This window comes from Macaca thibetana, chromosome 12 (genome assembly GCF_024542745.1).
Source record: "Macaca thibetana thibetana isolate TM-01 chromosome 12, ASM2454274v1, whole genome shotgun sequence".
Lineage (NCBI taxonomy): Eukaryota > Metazoa > Chordata > Mammalia > Primates > Cercopithecidae > Macaca > Macaca thibetana.
In genome coordinates this window covers 69,680,479-69,703,002 of record NC_065589.1, presented here as the reverse complement: position 1 = coordinate 69,703,002, position 22,524 = coordinate 69,680,479, and the positions used below count along the sequence as shown (strand labels likewise).

Below are 22,524 nucleotides of genomic sequence, written 5' to 3'. Positions count from 1 at the left end.
TCATTAACTCTTATCCCCTGTCTTGCCAAATTCAAACCGTCATGAAGCAATGCCTGGCTCCAGCCTTCCTCTCACTGATCTTTGCAAGCATTGTGCAAAGAATCCTGCTGGAGTGAGCATCCAGCTGAATGAAGCCAGCGCCTTTCCCTAGGCATCGTATTGGAGAACCATCCTCAGTGTGCAACCAACCCCCTCTCCTTTTGACATTAAAACCAAAGATTCTGGTTGTGATTAGTTATTTCATTTACAACTTCTATTCTATTCAAAAAATACTTATTTCTCAATTTTGTTTAGCACAACATTTGGGAATTTTATAAAAATAACACTACACATCCCCTCCCCCCATCCCAGTTTCTATAAAAGTGAGCCATGATGCAGGAAAATATTTCTGTAACTCAGACTGTTGTTTTTTGAACGAACCAAAAAAGTTCCATATTTCACGTTTGCTTCTGTGATGGGAGAAGGGAATGGCATGATTCTGCAGCTGTGTCCAGCTGCCCTGTGAAGAGACAAAATTGTCATATATTTTCTTTGATCCAGTTCAGCTTTAGATTCTGTTCCTCAAGTCTTTCTCCTTTCCCCATTATGAAAGCAGGTGACTGTGTGTGATGATTCCTACCCACCTCAAGTGTTTCCGAGAGGGCAGAGGCAACCCTGGAGGGAAGGGAAGCACATGCAGGTAGCAGAGTATACTCAGAACAGGATTGATTTCAGTGTATACTTTATGTCCTGGCAACTTGTCTATAAATACGGAAACCCTGCACATTCATGTCCATTTCAGTAATGGGTTTTTCCGCTTGCCTCCCCACTCTGTCTGCCTCATTTCCCTTTTTTCCTCCAACATGAACTCATTGCCTTCCATTCCCATCCTTCCCTCCTGTACCTCCCTCTCCCGCCATGCCAGGTTTTGCCTTGTTGCTTCTCTTTACCTGGAATCACCTCTCTTCTTGCGTTGCAGGACCCAGCTCAAGCCGTGCTGCCCTCCATTCTCCCATCTTCTTTTACGAACCCCTTTGTGAATACATCTGTCTATGGTATACCCATAGACATTGAACTCTATACTAGAGAACTTAGCATTGCAGTAAATGCACCCTTTAATTTTATTCATTCTTTAAAATGACTCAACAAAAATTCACCAGATATTGTATGCCAGGCCCTCTGTTAGGCATTAAGTAAACCAAGATTCACATGGCCTTGGAGTCCCCCAGGTATAATTTATACCTGTATTAGCCCCAGTTAAATTAAAAGCTCCTTGAAAGCAGGGGCTGTGCCTTTTCTAGCAGAATTTTGAGCATGTGGGTACAAAATACCTATAAGTTAGAAAGGTTAACTCACTTACCCTCTGATTTTTATACTAACAGTAAAAGCAACCAAACTCAACTTCTTTTTTTGAAACAAGAAAATATTATTTGTAACAGAAGATGAGTGATGCTTTGCCATATTATGTCATGAGCAATTCATTTTGGGGGGTCAAGTTAGGCTAGTTAAAGCTAATAGGTGTACCAAACTCTAATTCGACCTATAGGACACACAGACTTCTAAAAATTATATAAGCATTTATTATTTAGATGGCCATGGGGCATATATTGAAGAGAGTAAGTAGCTCTTTGGCTCTGAAAATGGTGCAGGCTGAAGTCCTCTGGAGATATCTTCGTTTGCACTTGTGAACCTCACAGGGCGGTATTTTAATCTGTTTTAGTTAGAGCAACTCTACAGCCTGGGTTTCTTAGGACCGTAACAATTTCCCATGTCCTTCTTCATCCATGGGTGCTAACATCTGGTTTTTAAAATATTGTGCAAATGAGATCTTTAAACACTTAGAAATTCCTCTTGAGAATAGGCATAATACATCATCTGGTTACTAAGTGGTTGCTTTGGAATTTTCATTGTTAATCCAATAGTCCTCATGTTGGCTGAGAACTCTGAGGAAGACTCTGGGTCTCTGAGAAAATGTCAGAAATGTCTTGACTGCTGAGGCCTTATTGTGGGATGTAAAAACCAGGTACCAACAGAGGAATATGAAACAGCTCCCAAAGTACATGAATTGTTACTGAGAGATTGGTGAACATTACTGGAGCACTGAGAACTGCCTCTTAAGGTCAGGAAAACTGTTTTCCATTCAACCCAACCTGCAGGAGGAACCAAGCCAGAGCAGCAGCTGAGAGCTAAAACAGTGAGACAAGAGGATGAACCAAAAAGACAATGATAATATTACCTTTTTTTCGTTTCATGCATATTTCCCATGCAGCTGCTGCCTTCCTTTGAGATTGGTGCATGGACAGAAGACGATGTGGTAAGCTCTTTGTATTCATGCCTTATTTGACTTGGGCAGGTATTTCATAAATTTATCCCTAAGTTTTTAGGTAAAGAGATTGGGCCTTAGGAAAGTCTAACTAGGAGAAGTTGACAAATTCTTTTTTTTTTTTTGAGACAGAGTCTTGCTCTGTCGCCCGGGCTGGAGTGCAGTGGTACAGTCTCAGCTCACCGCAACCTCCACCTCCTGAGGTTCAAGCGATTCTCCTGCCTCAGCCTCCTGAGTAGCTAAGACTATAGGTGCCCAGTAGCATGCCTGGCTAATTTCTGTATTTTTAGTAGAGACGGGGTTTCACCATGTTGGTCAGGCTGGTCTCAAACTCCTGACCTCAAGTGATCTGCCCGCCTCGCCACCCAAAGTGCTGGGATTACAGGTGTGAGCCACTGCACCTGGCCTTTTTTCTGTTTTTAATGCAATAATGATTGAAAATAAGGCCTCAAGAGTAAAGCAAGTATCTGCAACTCTTCTAAGTGGGTTCTACCTCCCTATTTGCTCTGAAAGTATTCCAGAATACAATAACAAATACCAATGAGGAAATTAAAGTGGCAGCTCGGGAAAACAAATGAACATACTTAAGAAAAAAGTGATCTTAAATCTTTTTAAAAGAACAGGGATGGCCTTGAGCCGTGGTAGAGGAGGATCTGGTCAAGGCAGTGCTGGACTGAACTGAACTGGGACACCACTGAACTGGCTTTCCTTCTACCTCAGGCCTGTTTGAAAACGAGGCATCATATTTGCCAGCCTCACTCTGGCCTCCCATGCGGGAATAGACACAAGCACGCCCAGACATTCCCGATAGCTTTAGCCAGATAAGCTCTATGTTTTTGAGAGGCTGCACTCAGACTATTGAAATCCAAAGGAAGTCCTGCACTCTGCATTCTTGATAGAAACCCTGAGAAACAATCCAACTTAGTCTGTTACATCACCATATCTATTTTCTTAGGGACAAAACAGGTAAGAAAATTCCTGATAAGAAAACTCGGGGACTAGGCTGGGCGAGGTAGCCTGTAATCCCAGCACTTTGGGAGGCTGAGGCAGAAGGATCACTTGAGGTCAGGAGTTCAAGACCAGCCTGGCCAACATGGTGAAACCCCATCTCTTCTAAAAATACAAAAATGAGCCAGGTGTGGTGGCGCATGCCTATAATCCCAGCTACTTGGGAAGCCGAGGCAAGACAATCACTTGAACACGGAAGGTGGAGGTTGCAGTGAGCCAAGATCGCACCACTGCACTCCAGCCTGGGCAACAGAGCAAGGCTCCATCTCAAAAAAAAAAAATTGTTTTAAGTTCTATAAAACTCAGGGACTTATGCCTATCCAGGTCTATTTAACAAGCTCAGGGTATCGCTAAATTAAAATGAAAAAAACAAAAGATGTAATGTGAGCCTTAGTGGGTTTGGGCTCCAGCCCAGGGAACAGACCAGGTGCCACGAAGTGCAGACTAGCTACTGGAAACTCCTCAAAAGATCTGTTTACCTAGCTCAAACTGGTTTTGGGCCCAGGCATTTCCCTCTCTGCCCGTTGTATTCTTTTGAAGTGCACCTGCTTTCAACATTAGCTAACCTCTTTGGCTTCCATAGGGTAAGGAAACTTGGCACCAGTTGCCACTATTTCACTGAGTGGCATTTCACTCACCATTCACTGAGCCCCAGTGAGCCTCACTTTCCTGCCAGCCTTGCTTAACAAGGAAAGAGGACTCAGGGTCTCCTTTATTCACAAGCCTGGATGTAATCTCTTTATCCCTTGCTGCAAAGTTTCCCTCTCATTTGAAAAGAATTTTTAAAAAAGCACTGAGTTCTAACAGCTATTTTTAGTCTTTGCTCTGAGGTTGAGTGGTTTCCAGGCCACTTAAATAAAATTCCAGAGTTGAGGACTCCCCCAGAGAATCAGAGGGACTGAGTCTGCCCTGCCATCCTTCTCCCCTCACCAAGGTACTGTGAGAGGCCACCAATAAACCCAGGCCGTGTGATATACAGGGACTAAGGGTCACTGGGTCCAGTCTCCTCATTCTACATAGGAAGCTCCATACTTTGACTTGGCCGGGGCCACGTGGCTACTTCACAACCTGGCCTAGAACAGAAGATTCTTTCCGTCCACTGCTGTGTGGTCCGTAGAACTCATAGAATTCCTGAGTAAACCGGTGCCCCTCAGCAATCCAGGGGGCCACTGGCACATAAATGGAAAAATCACTATAAGTAAGAACCCTCTTGAAAGGATTTAAAAATATCTCCCAAAGAAGGAGGAAACCAATGGTCTTTTAACTGTCCAAGACCCCCGAAGAGAGGGATATCTCCCATTTGAAAGCTTGAGGTTTTAAAACTACAAAGAGAAAGTCTTCTATTTTACCTCTGTGGTTGAGCCAGGAATTAAAGCTATTTTGATCTATTGAAAACTCTATGTTTACTGTGAAGACCGGCCACTGACCATGTGTGAATCTTCAAAACCGTATGTGTCCTCTCTTTCACAGTATTGTTGGGTTCAGCAGCTCGTCAGAAAAGGCAAGTGGAATAAGTTACCTTCTTAATTCATGGAGTTAACTTTGTTTTGGATGTGATTTCATCTAATTTTATACTGCTTTCTAATCACTTCCTTCAGGTGACTCTTCAGCAGAGATGAGCGTATATGCAAGCTTGTTCAAAGAAAACAACATTACAGGGAAGCGGCTACTGCTGCTGGAGGAAGAAGACCTGAAAGACATGGGCATTGTCTCCAAGGGGCATATCATTCACTTCAAGGTACCTCAGAAAGGGAGAACATTCCATCAGCAAATCTTTTTTTTTTTTTTTTTTTTTTTTTTTTTTTTTTTTTGAGACAGAGTCTTGCTCTGTTGCCCAGGCTGGAGTGCAAAGGCGTGATCTCGGCTCACTGCACCCTCCACCTCCTGGGTTCAAGTGATTCTCCTGCCTCAGCCTCCCAAGTGGCTGGGTTTATGGAAGTGTGCCACCACACCCAGCTAATTTTTGTATTTTTAGTAGAGACGGGGTTTCACCATGTTTTCCAGGCTAGTCTCGAGCTCCTGACTTCAAATGATCCATCCACCTCAGCCTCCCAAAGTGCTGGGATTACAGGCGTGAGCCACCATGCCTGACCTCCATCAACAGATCTTTACTGAGCACCTACTATGCAGCAGATCAAACATTAGGGGCTGCAGATGGAAACGGTGCTATGCCGGTCATTACTGTGCTGAAATGCTTACATCAGTTGATAATCAGTGGCCGCCCCCAAGCACCCCTATTCCTTCCTCATAATCCAACAGCATAAAGATGCATACGTGGTATAGTAGGAGTCACAGGGAGATACCTGAATATCACCTCCCGTCCTCAGGAAGTCTCTAATCTGGTGGAGAAAACAGATACTGCTTATGAGATAATGGTAAAAGACAGCTGTAAAAAATACCACAAAGGCAGTGTGGTGCCTGGAAAACAGCCATCCACCCGGAACAGCAGGAGGTGACTCAGTTTAATTCTAGAGACAAAAGTCCATCAGGCATCCCTAAGGACCCCGGAATTTCTGCATGGCCAGAGGGAAACGTAAGCCAATGCAGTAACCTAAAGGCATTTGTAATTTTTGTCATTATGACCCGGAACAGACGCCACCTTGTATGTGTTTTAATCCCCACTTACTCAGGAAATTCTACCATTTCCCCCAAAACTTAAGTGTTAAGTAGTTTCAAAGCTAAACCTCTGTGTTTGCTGTGGTGGTCGTGGTCATGGTTTTTTGTTTGTTTGTTTTTGTTTTTTCAACTTAGCAACTTAAACTGAATAACAATTGCTGGCATTGTGTGGTCATTGTGATTAATCTTATTTCAAGAGACATCTTAGAATAAAATCAAGTTTGCTCCTCAAACCCACACCCCCATTCCAGTGTGGGTAGATGGACGAGTATGTATAGGTTAGAAAGAAGAGACACAGAATAAAGGAGAAAATTTAGAAAAAGCAGCCTCCTGTCCAAATCCACACCTTCACAAAGGCTCTACCAGCATGCCAACTACTCCCTATCTCAGAGCTACCCACACTGACCTTTCTAGAGAAATCCCCATTAAGACCCAAAGAGAGCCCATTCATTTCATTCTGTGGACCCTAGGTCCAGGAAGAAACATCCTTACAGACTCTCAGCACCCTTTGCATAACAGCTTAGCACTCACCCACCAGAGAACATCTCCACAACAGAAAGAGGACCTTGCTGTCTTCTCCCTCCTAGAAGAAGGGCAGGACAACCCATGCATAGCGTATTTCTCGAAGACTGGCAAAGAATGTAATCCCAGCCTTGGGGTGTGGGCAAGTCCATCCTAAAAGCTATGTTGGCTTAGGTGGGCCACAGTAGGAAAAAGTATTTTCTGCAGTACAGAGATGTTTCAGAGCTCCAAAAAAGAAATTTTGTAAATCTTGTCCTATTTGGCAGATACCAAATAAGATGCTCCCACCTCCCCTTCCCACCTGCCATCTTTGAAAAGGACCAGTATTTCTTTTTGTTTGTTTGTTTGTTTGTTTTGAGACGGAGTCTCGCTCTGTCCCCCAGGCTGGAGTGCAGTGGCACGATCTCCGCTCACTGCAAGCTCCGCCTCCCGGGTTCACGTCATTCTCCTGCCTCAGCCTCCTGAGTAGCTGGAACTACAGGCGCCCGCCACCGCGCCCGGCTAATTTTTTGTATTTTTTAATAGAGACGGGGTTTCACCGTGGTCTCAATCTCCTGACCTTGTGATCCGCCCGCCTCGGCCTCCCAAAGTGGTGGGATTACAGGCGTGAGCCACCGCACCCGGCTAAGGACCAGTATTTCTTAAGGATCAGTTCAGAAGATGGGGTGGTGAGCTGGGATACCTCACCAGATGCCCTCAGTGATATACATCTTTCCAAGGGTGGCCCTGGATAAACCTAAGTACCCCTTTCATGCCGAGAGGTATCATTTAGGCAAGCAAAGTCCAGACTTTTTATTGTTTATTGTTCAGCAAATTCAGTGAATGGCTACTAATTGTGAGACTGGGCCTATGAAGAGTCAAAGAAACCTGTGGTTAAGGAATGCATACAGCATCTCCTTGGCAATTGGGAGGAAAGGAGCGATTCATTACCCAGACTTGGGAGAGGCCATGGTGGGAGATGGAAAGGGAAAACTTCACAGAGTGGGTAGCCCTTGAGCCGGATCTTGGAGGAATGACAGATTTTGGAATGTAGACCAGGAAAGGAAAGAACATTAATCTAGACAGAGAGAACAAAGAGTTAAGAGAAATGGAAGAGAATGTGGAGGAACAGAAAAGATGAGTCCCGATCTGAGTAGCTTAAACAGCTGTCTACAGAACACGAGTGATGAGTAGAATGCATGGAACCTGAAGTGGAAAGAAGGTGGGGCCAGATCCTGGACAGCTTACAACTTCAGGCTGGGGGGAAAAGCTGGAATATGACCAGCTGTCGGGAGTATTGAGAATGGACATGTTTGCACTTTGCTTCTGGAAGTTTTAAAATGGATTAAAAAGGCAAGGCTGGGTTTTGAAAAAACAGGAGGGTATAAATGTAGACAATAATAAGCACTGCAGTGTAACAAAAATGCGCATGGAGAGAAGAGGAAGATGCCACAGGTAAGAGGGCTGTTCTCAGGCTCAAGAAGGAAAGTACAATGAAGTACTGACTGATGTGGGCAGACTGGCTGGGGCCGCTGTCGCAGGCAGTAATATAATTTACCAAGACAGTCATAGGTAAAGAAAGGCAGATTTATTACACAAAGTATGAAGATGTGTTGCAAGGGTGCAATGGGCACCTCAGCAGAGAAGGGGCTGTCTGCCAAGAGGCAGGGGCTTGAGGGAAGTTTTATGAGATCATACTGGAGGGGCTACATGCAGACAGGGTGTGCAGACAAGGTCATGCTGCTGGGGTTACTTGCAGAATGAGGTATTTGGGAACAGGTGTTGTGATTGTGTGTGATTAGCCGTCTCTCAGAACAATTGTTATCCCCCACCTGGGACCCCCTCCTTGTTGTAGCTTACTTAACTTATTAGGACTCCACACTGATATGTGCCGCAGCATAGATGAGCCTTGAACATGATGCTAAATGAAAGAAGCCAGACACAAAAGTCACATATTGTATGAGACATCTTGAATAGGTGAATCCATAGACAGAAAGCGATCAGTGATTGCCAGCTGCTGGGGGGAGGAGGCAATGGTTATTGACTGCCTAATGGGAGTAGAGTCCCCTTTGGGGATGATGAAAATGTTTTGGAACTAGATAGAGGTACTGGTTAATTTTATGGCATGTGAATTTCACCTCATTAAAAAGTAATAATAAAACAAAGGACAGCACAGCCACCTCTACACCCTGCTCAAGAGTAGTCTTCTTCCAGCTAGGAAGCTTTCTGTCTTTGGCAGAAAGGATGTATTTGGCCAGGAAGGTGAAGAGGAAGGCAGGAATGTGTGTCCACAAAGTAGGAAATGAGGAGATAATGCTGTTACAAAAGCCAAAGGTTGGAAAAGCTTTAAGATAGAATCAGTGGTCAAAAGGGTCTAAGGGCCAGGCACTGTGGCTCATGCCTGTAATCCCAGCACTTTGGGGGATCAAGGTGGGCAACTCACTTGAGCCCAGAAGTTCAAGACCAGACTGGGCAACATGGCAAAATCTTGCCTCTGCAAAAAATGCAACAATTAGCCAGGCATGTGGTGCACGCCTGTGGTGGTCCCAGTTACTTGGGAGGTTGAGGTGGGAGGATTGCTTGAGTCCAAGAGGTTGAGGCTGCCATGAACCGTGATTACACCACTGCACTACAGCCTGGGCAATAGAGTGAGATCCTATCTCAAAAAAAAAGGTAGGGACAGGGGTCTGAGCCTGCAGAGAAGCCAAGGAACATGCAGAGAGAAAAAGCCCTATTGGAAGCAGCCACTTAAAAGTAAAAACAAAAACTATTTGACCCACTAAGAGTGGGGTCAGTGTGATGTCCTCTTTTTATGACATCTGCGGAGGGTCTGCCCAGAGCTCCAAATGAAGGAGTAGCCTGCATCTGTTGGGGGACCTAACACTGCCCTCAAACTCCTGAGTGCGTCTGCATGAGCTTCCAAAGACAATCATTCACAGAAGGGCAGTCTCCAAAGTGTGGAATGCGGACCCTCCCGCTTACTGCCAAGGCTGGAGCTGTATGTAAGAATGGCTGCCCAGTAGGGGCTCAGCCAACAGGTGACCTCCAAACTCAGCCAGAGCGTGGGGATTTCCAACAAGTTTATATGAGAGGGAAAGATAAAGGGAAAGGGTTGTGTGCACTTACTCTAGGAGGGCCCTGCATAGACTCTCAGGGCAATCAAGATAAGTAATGCTCCAAGCTGGGCCTTTGGGGATGAGTATATCCACACTGGAGGAGTCCTCCGGGTCCCTGTCTCAAGTGTTTCTCACACACAGCCTGATGGTAAGAATGTATCCTTTATTCTTTGCGCTTTCACTGAGGAAGGCACAATTGTTGTGTACTTTCTCCAAGAGTCTCTCAGTCCTTAAATGGAATGGTAGGTGATCAAACTGGACAGTGGAGCAGTATATCCATCCATTCTTTTTTTTTTTTTTTTTTTTTTTTGAGCTGGAGTCTTACTCTGCTGTGCAGGCTGAAGTGCAATGGTGCAATCTTGGCTCACTGCAACCTCCACCTCCCGGTTTCAAGCGATTCTCCTGCCTCAGCCTCCTGGAGTAGGTGGAATTATAGGCGCGGACTACCACACCTGGCTAATTTTTGTATTTTTAGTAGAGATGGGGCTTCACCATGTTGGTCAGGCTGGTCTCGAACCTCTGACCTCATGATCCGCCCACCTCAGCGTCCCAAAGTGCTGGGATTACAGATGTGAGCCACCGCACCCAGCCCCGACCCATTCTTTTGCTGTGTGTTTGTCCCTCCCTTTAAGCCTGACCATGGCTCCCTTCTTCTCTGAGTCTGCAAGCCCTCGTGTGAAGGAGCTGAGTGTAAGAAGTAGGATTGAACACCCAATAAGTGTTCATTACATTGTCAGCTGTCAACAGTTTTTATTTTGCTTTAAAATAAAATGCATCTAATTTTCTCAGGTTGGTACTTTTTTACTCTCTCCGCAATCAGTTCTTAGAAAATCTGAACTGTGCCTGCTGAGTATCCAAAACATCATCATAAATTGTCTTCCTTTCCTTTCAGATTTCTTTGTGTTTCATTGGCAGAGGTGATGTTGGACACATATCCATAGAAATGTTCTTATAATGCAATCAACCTTTTAGTGAGATTCTAGCCTTCCTGAAAGTCTGGTGTTATACTCATGTGCTATGTTGCTTTTCTCACCGTTACTCAGAGTGGCACCTGCATTCTGTACCCTAGAACATCCACTTCTCAGTACTATACTCTGCCGGTGTTTGAAAAATGGTTTTATTTATTGCTTAGTCTGAGGTTCAACATCTTTAAAATGTCTTCCTTTTCTTGGCCTCATCCCTGTAATCCCAGTACTTTGAGAGGTCAAGGCAGGAGGCCAGGATTTCAAGACCAGCCTGGGCAACAGAGTAAGACCCCATCTCTACAAAAAATAAAATAAAATAAATTAGCTGGTGTGGTGCTGTATGCCTGAGTCCCAGCCACTTGGGAGGCTGAGATGGAAGAATCTCTTGAGCTCAGGGGTTCAAGGCTGCAGTGAGTTATGATAGTGTTACTGCACTCCAGCCTGCATGGTAGAATGAGACCCGGTCTCCAAAAGAAAAAATAATTTTTAAAAATTTCTGGTCCTTTAAATAATTACAAACCACCTACACTGCTTTGGACAATGAGATTTATTCTCAATAGACGTTGGATATTAATGCCCCCAAGATATTTTATGAACTAGGTAAATAAGGAATGTTTTTGTTTGTACCCAATGATTTTAATCTTCTCTTGGTATTGTTGGATCATTAATAAAGTCATATGATTTTTTTTTAACAGTCAGCCATTGAGAAATTAACCCATGATTACATAAACTTGTTTCACTTCCCACCGCTAATTAAGGTAAGTGAGGTTTTTCTTACGGACACTAATGCTACCTTTATTGACACATGCACCTGCTGCATCCACACCTAAATTTGCCAATGTCGGAAATGGTTGTTTGAAGTGAAATTTCATCACATCTGTCTAACAAAAGGCCCTTTGAAGCAAGGGATGTGTATAAATTGAACACCCTTGTTCCCCACAAGTTGAAATATTAACAATTTGTTCATGATAAGAACAACACACCTCACTTTAGTGGCTAGGAGTTCTAAGTGCCAACATTGTAGGTGAGGTCCTGTGGCCTCCCACCTGGGCCTGGATACTTTTCAACATGTAAGTCACTGAGAGAATTCATACCCTGGAGCGCTCAATCATCACTTTCATAGGGGATGGGAGGTTTACTGTTTGAATAACATATTAGTATACTTAACATTTTGAATCTACTCTAAAGGAATATGGCATAATTTGTTTAAAATCAGCAAATACTTGCAATTCATATACAGAACTTTACTTATTCACTAACAGCTATAGTTTTTCATCTCTAAGCCCTCAAAGATTTGTTTTGTTCCTCTGCTTCATCCTCCATCCACATTTGCGTCCTCCATCCACTGTGTAATTCCTCTTCAGGAATAGCTTGTAAATGCCCTATGTGTTGTGAACCTCTCAAGCTGAAATCTCACAATGCATCTCGAGGTGCTAAGTGCATTTCTAGGGTAAAATTGCACAATGCAAGATGCATTGTGATAAATGTGAGACAGTGACATTCAATTTGAACTGCATGAAATAAATCATTTGGCAAAGTTCTAAAAGGCATAATATGTCATTTCTCTTGCTTGATGTGATTATCATTTGTAGCTTAATCCAAAATAACCAAAAGTTAATGGATTAGAATAGAAAAAAAAAAAAAAAAAACTAGTGCTAAGCTATCATCTTCTTTACATGAGAAGTAAAGACAATATCTAGGATAATTGGTGCTTGGTTTCCTGTTTTAGGACTCAGGAGGTGAACCGGAAGAAAATGAGGAAAAAATAGTGAACCTGGAACTGGTTTTTGGTTTTCACTTGAAACCAGGAACTGGCCCACAGGTAAATCACATTTTAAATCCTTTGGATAAATCTCAATCGAATTGCTCTTTTTTCTCTTCTGTAACTCCATGGTTTTATACACCCCCTACCAGCTGGTAACTGGATTCTGAGTAAATTTATAGACTTTATAAAATAGAATTTAGCTGAAAGGCTGCCAGCTGCCTCTGTAATCCAGTCTAGGAATCTTACTTTCTCAGTCAGCTGAAGACGCCCATGTGAGGCCACCCAAACATCAGGATAATTCACAGTAAAGCATGGACAGGGAAGGGGGGCCGTGGATACCAGACTGTGTATACCGCTCATGCCGCAGCTTCCTGATTCCTGTTTCGTAAGAGAAAGCAGCCTTATAATACCGAGAATAAAAACTAAGAATGGAACTGCAGGCCATGTGGAGACACAAATTATCTGCTCTAAATAGGGTGGCAGGGCATTTGAGCAAAACTTCTTCAATCAGCCTTTCAGTTTATGTCATTTTGAAAGTCTGGAAAAATTATTTGGCCTAGGTAGCCTACGAATTAGAATTACAGTAGGTTTCTGTTACTTCCGATGATCATAAATAGCTAATGATAATAATGATAACTTCTGTTTGCTGACCACTTATTGTGTACCAGGCATACAGTACTGAAGTGTGAAAACTACTTTCCCTTATTTTGCGAATGAGGAAACTGAGGCTCAGACAGGTTAAATAACTTACATGGCTAGCAAATAGCAGAATAAAGATTTGAATGCAGGTTGCTCTGGTCCCAGAACCCAAGCTCTTAACTACTGCATAATATGGAAGCCTTCCCTTCAGGGAAGCCAAGGGACCTTATAAATGCACCTCACAAGCTGTGTGAGCCTACCGATTGCTGTGGTAGGCTCAGCTGGCCCTGGCCTTTCCTCAGTGAAACCGTGCTTGCTCCAGGCCATTCCTGGGAACCAGTGCCTGGGAATGATTGGAAATTGTTGTGAGGGGTTGAGTTTTTCCTGGGTCTTCAAAAGATGCTATTTCTAATAATCCAGTTAAAAATGGGCAAAATATCTTCATAGGGATTTCTCAAAAGAAGACATACAAATGGCCAACAGGTATATGGAAAATGGCTCAATGTCAGTAATTATCAGGGAAATGCAAATCAAAACCACAGTGAGATGTCATCTCACCCCACTTAGAATGGCTTATATCCAAAAGACAGGCAATAATGAATGCTGGTGAGGATGTGGAGAAAGGAGAACCTTCGTACAAGGTGGGAATGTAAATGATCCAGCAATCCCACTGCTAGGTATATAACCAAAAGAGCGGAAATCAATATATTGAGGAGATATCTGTACTCCTGTTTACTGCAGCACTGTGCACAATATCCAACATTTGGAAGCAAACCTAAGCGCTTATCAACAGATGAATAGATAAAGAAAATGGGGTACATATACACAATGGCATACTGTTCAGCCATAAAATAGAATGAAATCTTATCATTTGCAACAACATGGGTGGAACTGGAGGATCTTATGTTAAGTGAAATAAGCCAGTCACAGAAAGACGGGAGCTAAAAATTAAGACACTTGAACTCATGGAGATAGTAGAATGATGATTACTAGAGGCTTGGAAGCATCGCAGGGGAGGGCAGGAGGATGCTGGGATGGTTAATGGGTAAAAACATAGACAGAATGAATAAGATCTATTATTTGATAGAACAACAGGATGACTACAGTAAGCAATAATTTAATACGTATTTTTAAATAACTAAAAGAGTATAATTGGGATGTCCCTAACACAAAGAAATGAGGTCAAGGATGCCCTCAGTTATCCTGATGTGATTGTTACCTATCGTATGCTTGTATCAAAGCATCACGTGGACTGGGTGCAGTGGATCACACCTGTAGTCCCAGCACTTTGGGAGGCTGAGGCTGGTGGAATGCTTGAGCCTAGGAGTTCGAGACCAGCCTGGGCAAGATGGTGGAGCCCCATCTCTATAAAAAATACAAAAAGTAGCTGGATGTAGTAGTGTATGCCTGTAGTCCTAGCTATTTGGAAGGGCTAAAGTGGGAAGGATCACTTGAGCTCAGGAAGTCAAGGCTGCAGAAAGCCAAAATTGTGCCACTGCACTCTAGCCTGGGCAACAGAGTGAGACATCATCTCAAGAAAAAAAAAAAAAATCAATCACATATACACCAAAAATATATACACCTAGTATATACACATAAACATTAATTGTTTTTTAAAGATGCCCTTTCTGGACACCTAAGCAAGAGTGTGTCTTGCCTGCATCACTGCAGGTGTTTCTTTACCTGCTGAATGAAAATCCTTACCTCGCTTGTTTTGGCCACAGAATTTGGTTGAGTGAGAGCTGCTCTGGACCCAGGTTTCTTACATATGAATACTTTTCCCTCTGTGAATGGATCACTGTCAATTCATTCCTGTTGTTAGAAGGAGCCTGGAAAGGGGACAGGAAAGTAAGTCCTTCTGTCTCCAACAACATCAGAAGTCCTTCTAACCCTGAGATTCTGCAGCTGTGGGCACCCCTAAGTTCATCTGATGGTAAACAAATTGCACATTTCAATTTGCCTGTTCTGGTTTTCTTGATTCCGTGACAATGAATTTATGAGTTATCTTTAAGCTTTGTTATGGCTTGTAGGTGGTAAGAGAGAAAATTTTTCCTTGGAAAAGACTTGTGAAGAGACATCTCAACCAAGAAAAAAAAATTTTTTTCTTTTTTTTGAGACGGAGTTTTGCTCTTGTTGCCCAGGCTGGAGTGCAATGGTGCGATCTTGGCTCACCACAACTTCTGACTCCCTTGTTCAAATGATTCTCCTGCCTCACCCTCCTGAGTAGCTTGGATTACAGGCATGCACCACCACACCCAGCTAATTTTGTATTTTTTTTTTTTTAATCTTGTTTTTTTTTTGAGACGGAGTCTCGCTCTGCCGCCCAGGCTGGAGTGCAGTGGCGCGATCTCAGCTCACTGCAAGCTCCACCTCCCAGGTTCACGCCATTCTCCTGCCTCAGCCTCCCGAGTAGCTGGGACTACAGGCACCCGCCACTACGCCCGGCTAATATTTTTGTATTTTTAGTAGAGACGGGGTTTCACTGTGTTAGCCAGGATGGTCTCGATCTCCTGACCTCGTGATCCGCCCGCCTCGGCCTCCCAAAGTGCTGGGATTACAGGCGTGAGCCACCGCGCCCGGCCTAACTTTGTATTTTTAGTAGAGAAGGGGTTTCTCTTGTTGGCCAGGCTGGTCTCAAACTCCCAACCTCAGGTGATCCACCACCTCGGCCTCCTGAAGTGCTGGGATTACAGGTGTAAGCAACTGTGCATGGCCAAGAAAATATTTTCAATTTAAAAAGAAATAATTTATTAATATGGAAAACTGAAAAATCTATGTTTTAGTAAAAATAAGGAGCTTTGGATAATATTTGAGACTGAATACAATGGTCTGTTTTTGGCCATAATGATGTTGACTTCTTGAGTCATAGATTATCTATAAGCCCTAAAGTTGCTGCAGCTTTTGATCCTCTGCTGTTCCTTGGTCACCCATCCAGAGTAATCCTTTTTTTTAGACAGAGCCTCACTCTGTTGCCTAGACTGGAGTGCAATGGTACAATCTTGGCTCACTGCAACCTCTGCCTTCCAGGTTCAAGCAATTCTCCTGTCTCAGCCTCCTGAGTAGCTGGGATTATAGGGGCATGCCACCACACCTGGCTAATTTTTGTATTTTCAGTAGAGACAGGGTTTCACCATGTTGGTCAGGCTGGTCTTGAGCTCCTGACCTCGTGATCTGCCCGACTCAGCCTCCCAAAGTGCTAGGATTACAGTTGGGAGCCACCGCATCCAGCCCAGAGTAATAATTTTATCTATTCATTTGGCAGGCATTTACTGAGGACCTGCTTTGTGCCTGGCTCTAAGGTAGATGCTAGATTTTTATATAAAATCAAAAAGTACAATCCCAGCCTTTACGGAATCTACAGCTTATCATGAGCAGTAGACAAAATTCATGAATGGCTATGGTACAGAATGATGAGTTTTTACAAAGCCATTTACATAGTTCTGTGGGAGATCACTGGATGAGGATCTACAACAGATGGGAAAGGGGTGAGGGAGGGTCCTTGAAGTCTTCTTGGTAGACGTGTTGCTTAAGCTAAATGTTAAAGCCACTAAGAATGACTAGGTAAGGAGAGGACATTGAAGGCAGAAGAAACCATGTGTGCAAAAGCTCAAAAGCACGAAGCCAGGAAAACACAGGGAGCTCTTCTTGGAATAATTTTGAGGGGACTTCATGACTCAACTCAAGCATCCTCCCTCTGGAAAGACTTACCATGGAACAGGGGGATGCCAAAGGGAGTGCCCAGAAAGGGAGCTAGCATCCAGAAAAAGCACTGTCTTATGTGCTAAGCCAAGGAGTTTTAAGGATTTTAAGAAAAGAGCAGATAGGATCAGATGTATGTTTTTAACAGATCTTTCAGAAGCACAGAGAAGGATGAATTGGAAAGGGGCCAGGCTAGAGTGACAAAGATCTGTGAGTGGGCAGTGGAGACAACCAGGTGAAAAATGTCAAAGCGCTGAGCCTGTGCCAGTGCCATGGGTCCCAGGACACACTGAAACGGATTAGATTCTGTCACTAGCTGGAGACACAGCAAGTGGGAGGGAGGGGCCAGGAGGGTGCCGAGGTTTCTAGTGTGGGCAACTAGAGAGATGATGTTATAAAGTGGTGGATCAAAAGTGAAATATACAATGTGAAGATGATGCTAAGGTGCTAAAAGTATAAAGAAGTGACTGGAATGGGTGAGGTTCAACAGGAAAAGCTTTTTTTTTTTTGAGACGGAGTCTCACTCTGTCGCCCAGGCTGGAGTGCAGTGGCCGGATCTCAGCTCACTGCAAGCTCCGCCTCCCGGGTTTACGCCATTCTCCCGCCTCAGCCTCCCGAGTAGCTGGGACTACAGGCGCCGCCACCTCGCCCGGCTAGTTTTTTTGTATTTTTTAGTAGAGACGGGGTTTCACCACGTTAGCCAGGATGGTCTCGATCTCCTGACCTCGTGATCCGCCTGTCTCGGCCTCCCAAAGTGCTGGGATTACAGGCTTGAGCCACCGCGCCCGGCCAGGAAAAGCTATTTTGGATTTCAGGAGTTAAGAATAGTATAAATAGAAGTGGCTGAAGTCCCTGCCTTTTACCCTTCTGGAGGAGGACAGGAATCTTTGGGAACTAATTCAGGAAGGGACTCTGCATCTTCAGAGCTGCTTCTCTTCCTCTTGCCTGTTCTGACTTCAGGATCTGGACCTACCTCAATTGCCTTTGCTGCTTGTTCTTTTGTTTCAAATTCCACAAACGCAAATCCCTTTGGATCTCCAGTAGACTTATAATGTGGTATACTTATATAAACAACATTGCCACATTTCCCAAACACTCTTTCAATCCAGCTGTGATTAACATTTTTGGGAAGTAACTCCTGTGATAAATTAAAAGCAATATTAAATAGTTTTTCGCAATGATTATATTTTCAGAATGTCAATAAATTTTTAACTTAAAAAAAAAAAAAGAAAAGCTATTTTGGAAGGACGAGTATTTTATTGGGGCTTGAAGAGGTTGGTGGGCAGTTGCAGAATAATTTCCAGAATATAATGCTTAAGACTTTTGCTTAGAGAATACATTCTAAAGAGCTCAGGTATTCTATAAATGTCATCTCCTTTATCCTGTTGGCATTTGGGTGGGATGCATAACTCATAGTATGATCACTGCTGATTCAGAAAGAGATAACAAGAGGAAGTGTATGACTTGCCTGGGGTGAGGCAAAGACAGAGCTAAGACCAGAAATTACATCTTTATTATTGTCTTTGTAGTAAATATGTGCTAGATCTCACACCTGAGCCACAACATTTAAGCCATCTGTAAACCTATATAAAGCAATCCTAGAATAAATTACTGTCCTGTTCTAAAGTATACCAGCTATGCCAGCCTATGTCTTAGCATTATGAAATATTTTCTGATTAATGTGCTTTGAATTGAAATTTCAGTTCCCCACACAAAAACCTTGTTGCCTTGGGCCTTAAAGATAGAACCCAGAAAAAAAGGCTTCCTTCAAGTCCCAATTAATCAAGTTCTCATAAAACCATCTTCACGGGAAAGGTGAAAACTTTAAGTCCATCCCCACCTCCATGACCAGAATAAGCTTTCCAAGAGAAAACTGGAGCTTTGCAAATTCTCTCCAAACCTAAGAGTTTGCATAGCAGAGGCATTTGCTGGATTTCACCTTTTCTTTTACAAGCAAAATGAAAAATGTGTTGTAATGGCAGCCATTGAGAATAAGGTATGACAGTGACTTTATCATGAAAATAGTGGCTACATTTTCCCTTTGCATTTGAGAAGGACCACCCACTGACTACCCCTTAAAATTATGTCATTTCCACAACTTTAAGCCTACTAAGAGCAAGCCAGGAAAATATTACCTTATACACAAATAGGTAAAGGAAAAACCCCGTCCACCTTTGTCCTAAGAATTCAGATTAAGTTATTTTTCTTAGCTTCATTTTACAACCAGATGGATGATGGCACAAAATGAGGTTGATTTGCAGAACCCTGAAAGGTGATCCGCGTTTGAGTGCCTGTGCCTGCTATCGTAGTCAGGAGTGGCTGCAGGGCCATCTTGCCCATGCGCTTAGTCTTCACAACCACATCCCTCCAAAGAGCCAGGACCTGACCAGGCTCCAGCCCCACTGACGCTTATAAGAATTCTCCCACAAGTGAAATGTGCTTTTTCTGAAACAACCTAGCAGGGAAAACATCATGATGAGACCAAAGGCTTCACTGGCAATTTAAATTAATAAGCGAAACAAGTTTTACCCCCATTTACTTGACCTGCTCCTAAAGAGTAAAGTTAATTATTAATTTAAATGACATAGACCAGGCACAGTGGCTCATGCCTGTAATCCCAACACTTTGGGAGGCCAAGGCGAGCAGATCACTTGAGGTTAGGAGATCGAGACCAGCCTGGCCAACATGGTGAAACCCCATCTCTACTAAAAGTATAAAAATTAGCTGGGCGTGGTGGACGGCGCCTGTAGTCCCAGCGACTAGGGAGGCTGGGGCAGCAGAATCGCTTAAACCCAGGAGGCAGAGGTTGCAGTGAGCCAGGATCACACCACTGCACTCCAGCCTGGCTGGGCAACAGAGAAAGACTCATCTCAAATAATAATAATAATAACAATTTAGATGACGTCGTATGTGGAGACAACCTGGAAGTTACGACAATCAAACTGGCAGAAATGGTGTCTTTCTCTGCTTGAATGTTTCCCAGGCTAGGGATAATTATTATCACTTCATACTTCTGGTGAGCACTTTGCAAAGGGCATTTTTGTGTAATTGTTACAACTCAACATGACAGGGAACATTATCTCCGTATCATCCTCTTCATGAGGAAACTGAGGCACGTAGGTGAAGCTCCTCACCAGAGGCTCCAACTTAGTAAGGCGCAGATTCAGTCTGAGGGTCTAACTACTGTGTCACACTGCCTCATTTTGGAAGATACCATTGTCCCCCAAAATAAGTATACTGGTAATGAAAAGGCATTTGGGGGTCCGTTAATTCTACATTACCACTATTTCTGTTTTTGCAATCAAAGTGCCCCGTGTTTTACAATCTAAGGCCTTTGACTTGGCACAAAAGGAAAGTGGCTTCCAGAATCTCGGGCGACTTCATGCACTCCCCAGGGTGGCAACCACCCCTTTTTATTAAAATATTCAGCTGCCTAGATTTTATCATTATATCTCTTACCAGCTCACCACGCAGGAATATTGATTCTCAAATTGCCAAGAGATAAACTATCAAATCACCCAGCAGTTTTCTCACCAAGATCTTTTTGAGACTTCGTGTGTCATAAAAATTTAAAAGCAGAGTTAGGAAGCAACTCTTTGGGGAGTCGTCCATTCCTTACGAATGCTCAACCGCTCAACCGTCACAGACTGTGTTCCTTGCGTCCTTATTTCCTCCTCTCCCCAATGAGGCAAAGGAAACCTGATTGAAGCTCGGTTCCCGTGGGTCTAAATTGATTACCTGACATAGATAGGAGACTGAGGTTAAGGGAAAAGTAACGGAAACAACACGCTGCCCCTCCCAAGTCTCCGAACACACCGGCACCTACTCCTTAAAGAAAGACCAGGCTTCCGGACTAGAGCCACTCCTTCCCAGATGACCATCGCTTTCAATTTCCTATTTCAAAGAGGCAAGAAAAGTAGGAAGAGAAATGAGGGAATCTTTGGAAGAGGTAGAAGCAGAATTACTGATACCCACAAAGTGGTAGCTTATCAATAGAGCACTTTCCTGCCCAGCTGACTCCCTCAGCCGCCTTCCACCCTTGTCATTGTTAACACCTGGCCTCTTCCGCCACTCCCCAGCGGAAGAAATTCGATGAATAGTTCTGCTTTTCCAGCCATGTCATCTGTAGGTTAAAAATTCTGCCTTTTACAAATGCTTCCCACTTGTATTGTGCTTTTAAGTCCTTATTACATTGCTTATAAAATGTTGCATTTAATAAACTTAATTGAATCTCCAGGCCCTTTCTCAGAGCACCATAAATATCAAAAACTGTCAAATAGGGCTTTTTTTCCCTATTGTGCAATTTTTATAAATGGACAGATAAACATGAATAAAATAACAGGGCACAAAGAAAAGGATTTTCTAAGTACAGCCAACACTTTTTGGAAATTTCAGGACAGCTAAAAGCAGCGCTTTACTTTGATATATCTTACGTTTATTAAAAATTAAGTATAGGGAGGCCGGGCGCGGTGGCTCAAGCCTGTAATCCCAGTACTTTGGGAGGCCGAGGCGGGTGGATCACGAAGTCAGGAGATCGAGACCATCCTGGCTAACATGGTGAAACCCCGTCTCTACTAAAAATACAAAAAACTAGCCGGGCGTGGTGGCGGGCGCCTGTAGTCCCAGCTACTCGGAGGCTGAGGCAGGAGAATGGCGTAAACCCGGGAGGCGGAGCTTGCAGTGAGCCGAGATCGCGCCACTGCACTCCAGCCTGGGTGACACAGCGAGACTCCGTCTCAAAAAAAAAAAAAAAAAAAAAAATTAAGTATAGGGAAGTTTATTTCCATGATCATCTATTTGTTGAGAGAAAAAAATACATGTATGCACACATGTATTTGTGTGCCTAAGTATCTAAGATGAATAAGTTCTAGAGATCTACTGTACAGCATAGTATCTATAATTAACAGCAGGTTGTTATATACTTAAAATTTGTAAATTTGATCTCATGTTAAGCATTCTTGTAAAAATAATAAGTAATAAATAAGAGGGCAGGAGGAAACTTTTGGAGGTGATAGATAAATGTTTATGGCATAGGTTGTGGTGATGGTCTCATAGGTGCATACATTACCTACCTGTTCTTGAGTTCTCATGCAACAGAAATTAACTTGAGAGTGAGAAAGTTTCCCAGACAGGGCTTTATTGGGGCCTATGCTGGAGCCCAAGGAGACAGCATGGGAGCAAGAGTTCTCCGACTGGCTCTCTGAAGGCAGGTCTTGCAGTGTTTTAAGAAGGGTGACATGAATAAGCATGAGGTATACGAACGTCATTACATGTGCAGGACAGAGCATGGGGTGTGCAGGCAAAGTGAGAAATCATGTTAATACATGCATCGCATGATCAAAAAATGGCAGATAAGCTCCTGGGGCGGGGATTTGAGTAATATAATGAGGCAAGGGGTTAGGATGGGTCATTTTCTTGGTTCTGTGTGCATGCGGGTGATAGGGTTAACTCCCTTGAGTGAGATTGACGTGGAATGCTGCTTCTCAGTTTCCTCACAGTTTACAAGGTCTCACGGTCAGTGAGGATGTATGGGAAAAAATACACTGGTGGAGGTGGGGTGGGGCTGAGCCCCATCCCTACTCTGTCTTGTAGATGTATCTCCAAACTCATCAGGTTATATACATTAAATAGGTAGAGCTTTTCACATGTCAATCATATCTCAATAAAGTGTTTTTTTTTTTTTAATGAGAAAGAATCACAAGTTTTAATTGAGCAAAGAAGCAAATGCAGCTCAGAATTTTACAACTGCATAACTCGCTGCTGATTTCTAATTCCAGAGAGTGGCAATGTACTCTGTCAAGCGGGTTGGCCAGCCACCTAGAGAGCTAGAGAGCTAGAGAGCTAGAGCAGAGCTGGGCGAAGTGCTCAGTGCATACCTGCTGAATGGATTGACAGTCCTGCATACACGCTAGC

The 22,524-nt window shown here is 43.5% G+C and overlaps 1 protein-coding gene and 1 long non-coding RNA gene across 3 annotated transcripts in view; one reads left to right on the top strand and one right to left on the bottom strand.

The window, feature by feature from the left end:
* Nucleotides 1-22,524, top strand: part of MAP3K20 (mitogen-activated protein kinase kinase kinase 20) — a 763,073-nt gene that overhangs the window by 720,465 nt on the left and 20,084 nt on the right. For both annotated transcript variants that reach the window (XM_050751330.1, XM_050751329.1), the window contains 5 exons: nt 2,249-2,293; nt 4,781-4,811; nt 4,909-5,048; nt 11,204-11,266; nt 12,238-12,330. In XM_050751330.1, the coding sequence (XP_050607287.1) occupies nt 2,249-2,293; nt 4,781-4,811; nt 4,909-5,048; nt 11,204-11,266; nt 12,238-12,330 (372 nt within the window). The remainder of the gene's footprint in view (nt 1-2,248; nt 2,294-4,780; nt 4,812-4,908; nt 5,049-11,203; nt 11,267-12,237; nt 12,331-22,524) is intronic.
* Nucleotides 1,583-20,643, bottom strand: LOC126932501 (uncharacterized). The gene is made up of 5 exons (XR_007718215.1): nt 20,071-20,643; nt 17,585-17,749; nt 14,617-14,741; nt 4,830-5,000; nt 1,583-2,129 (listed from the first exon to the last, which is right to left on the bottom strand). It is a non-coding gene; the product is annotated as an uncharacterized LOC126932501 (long non-coding RNA).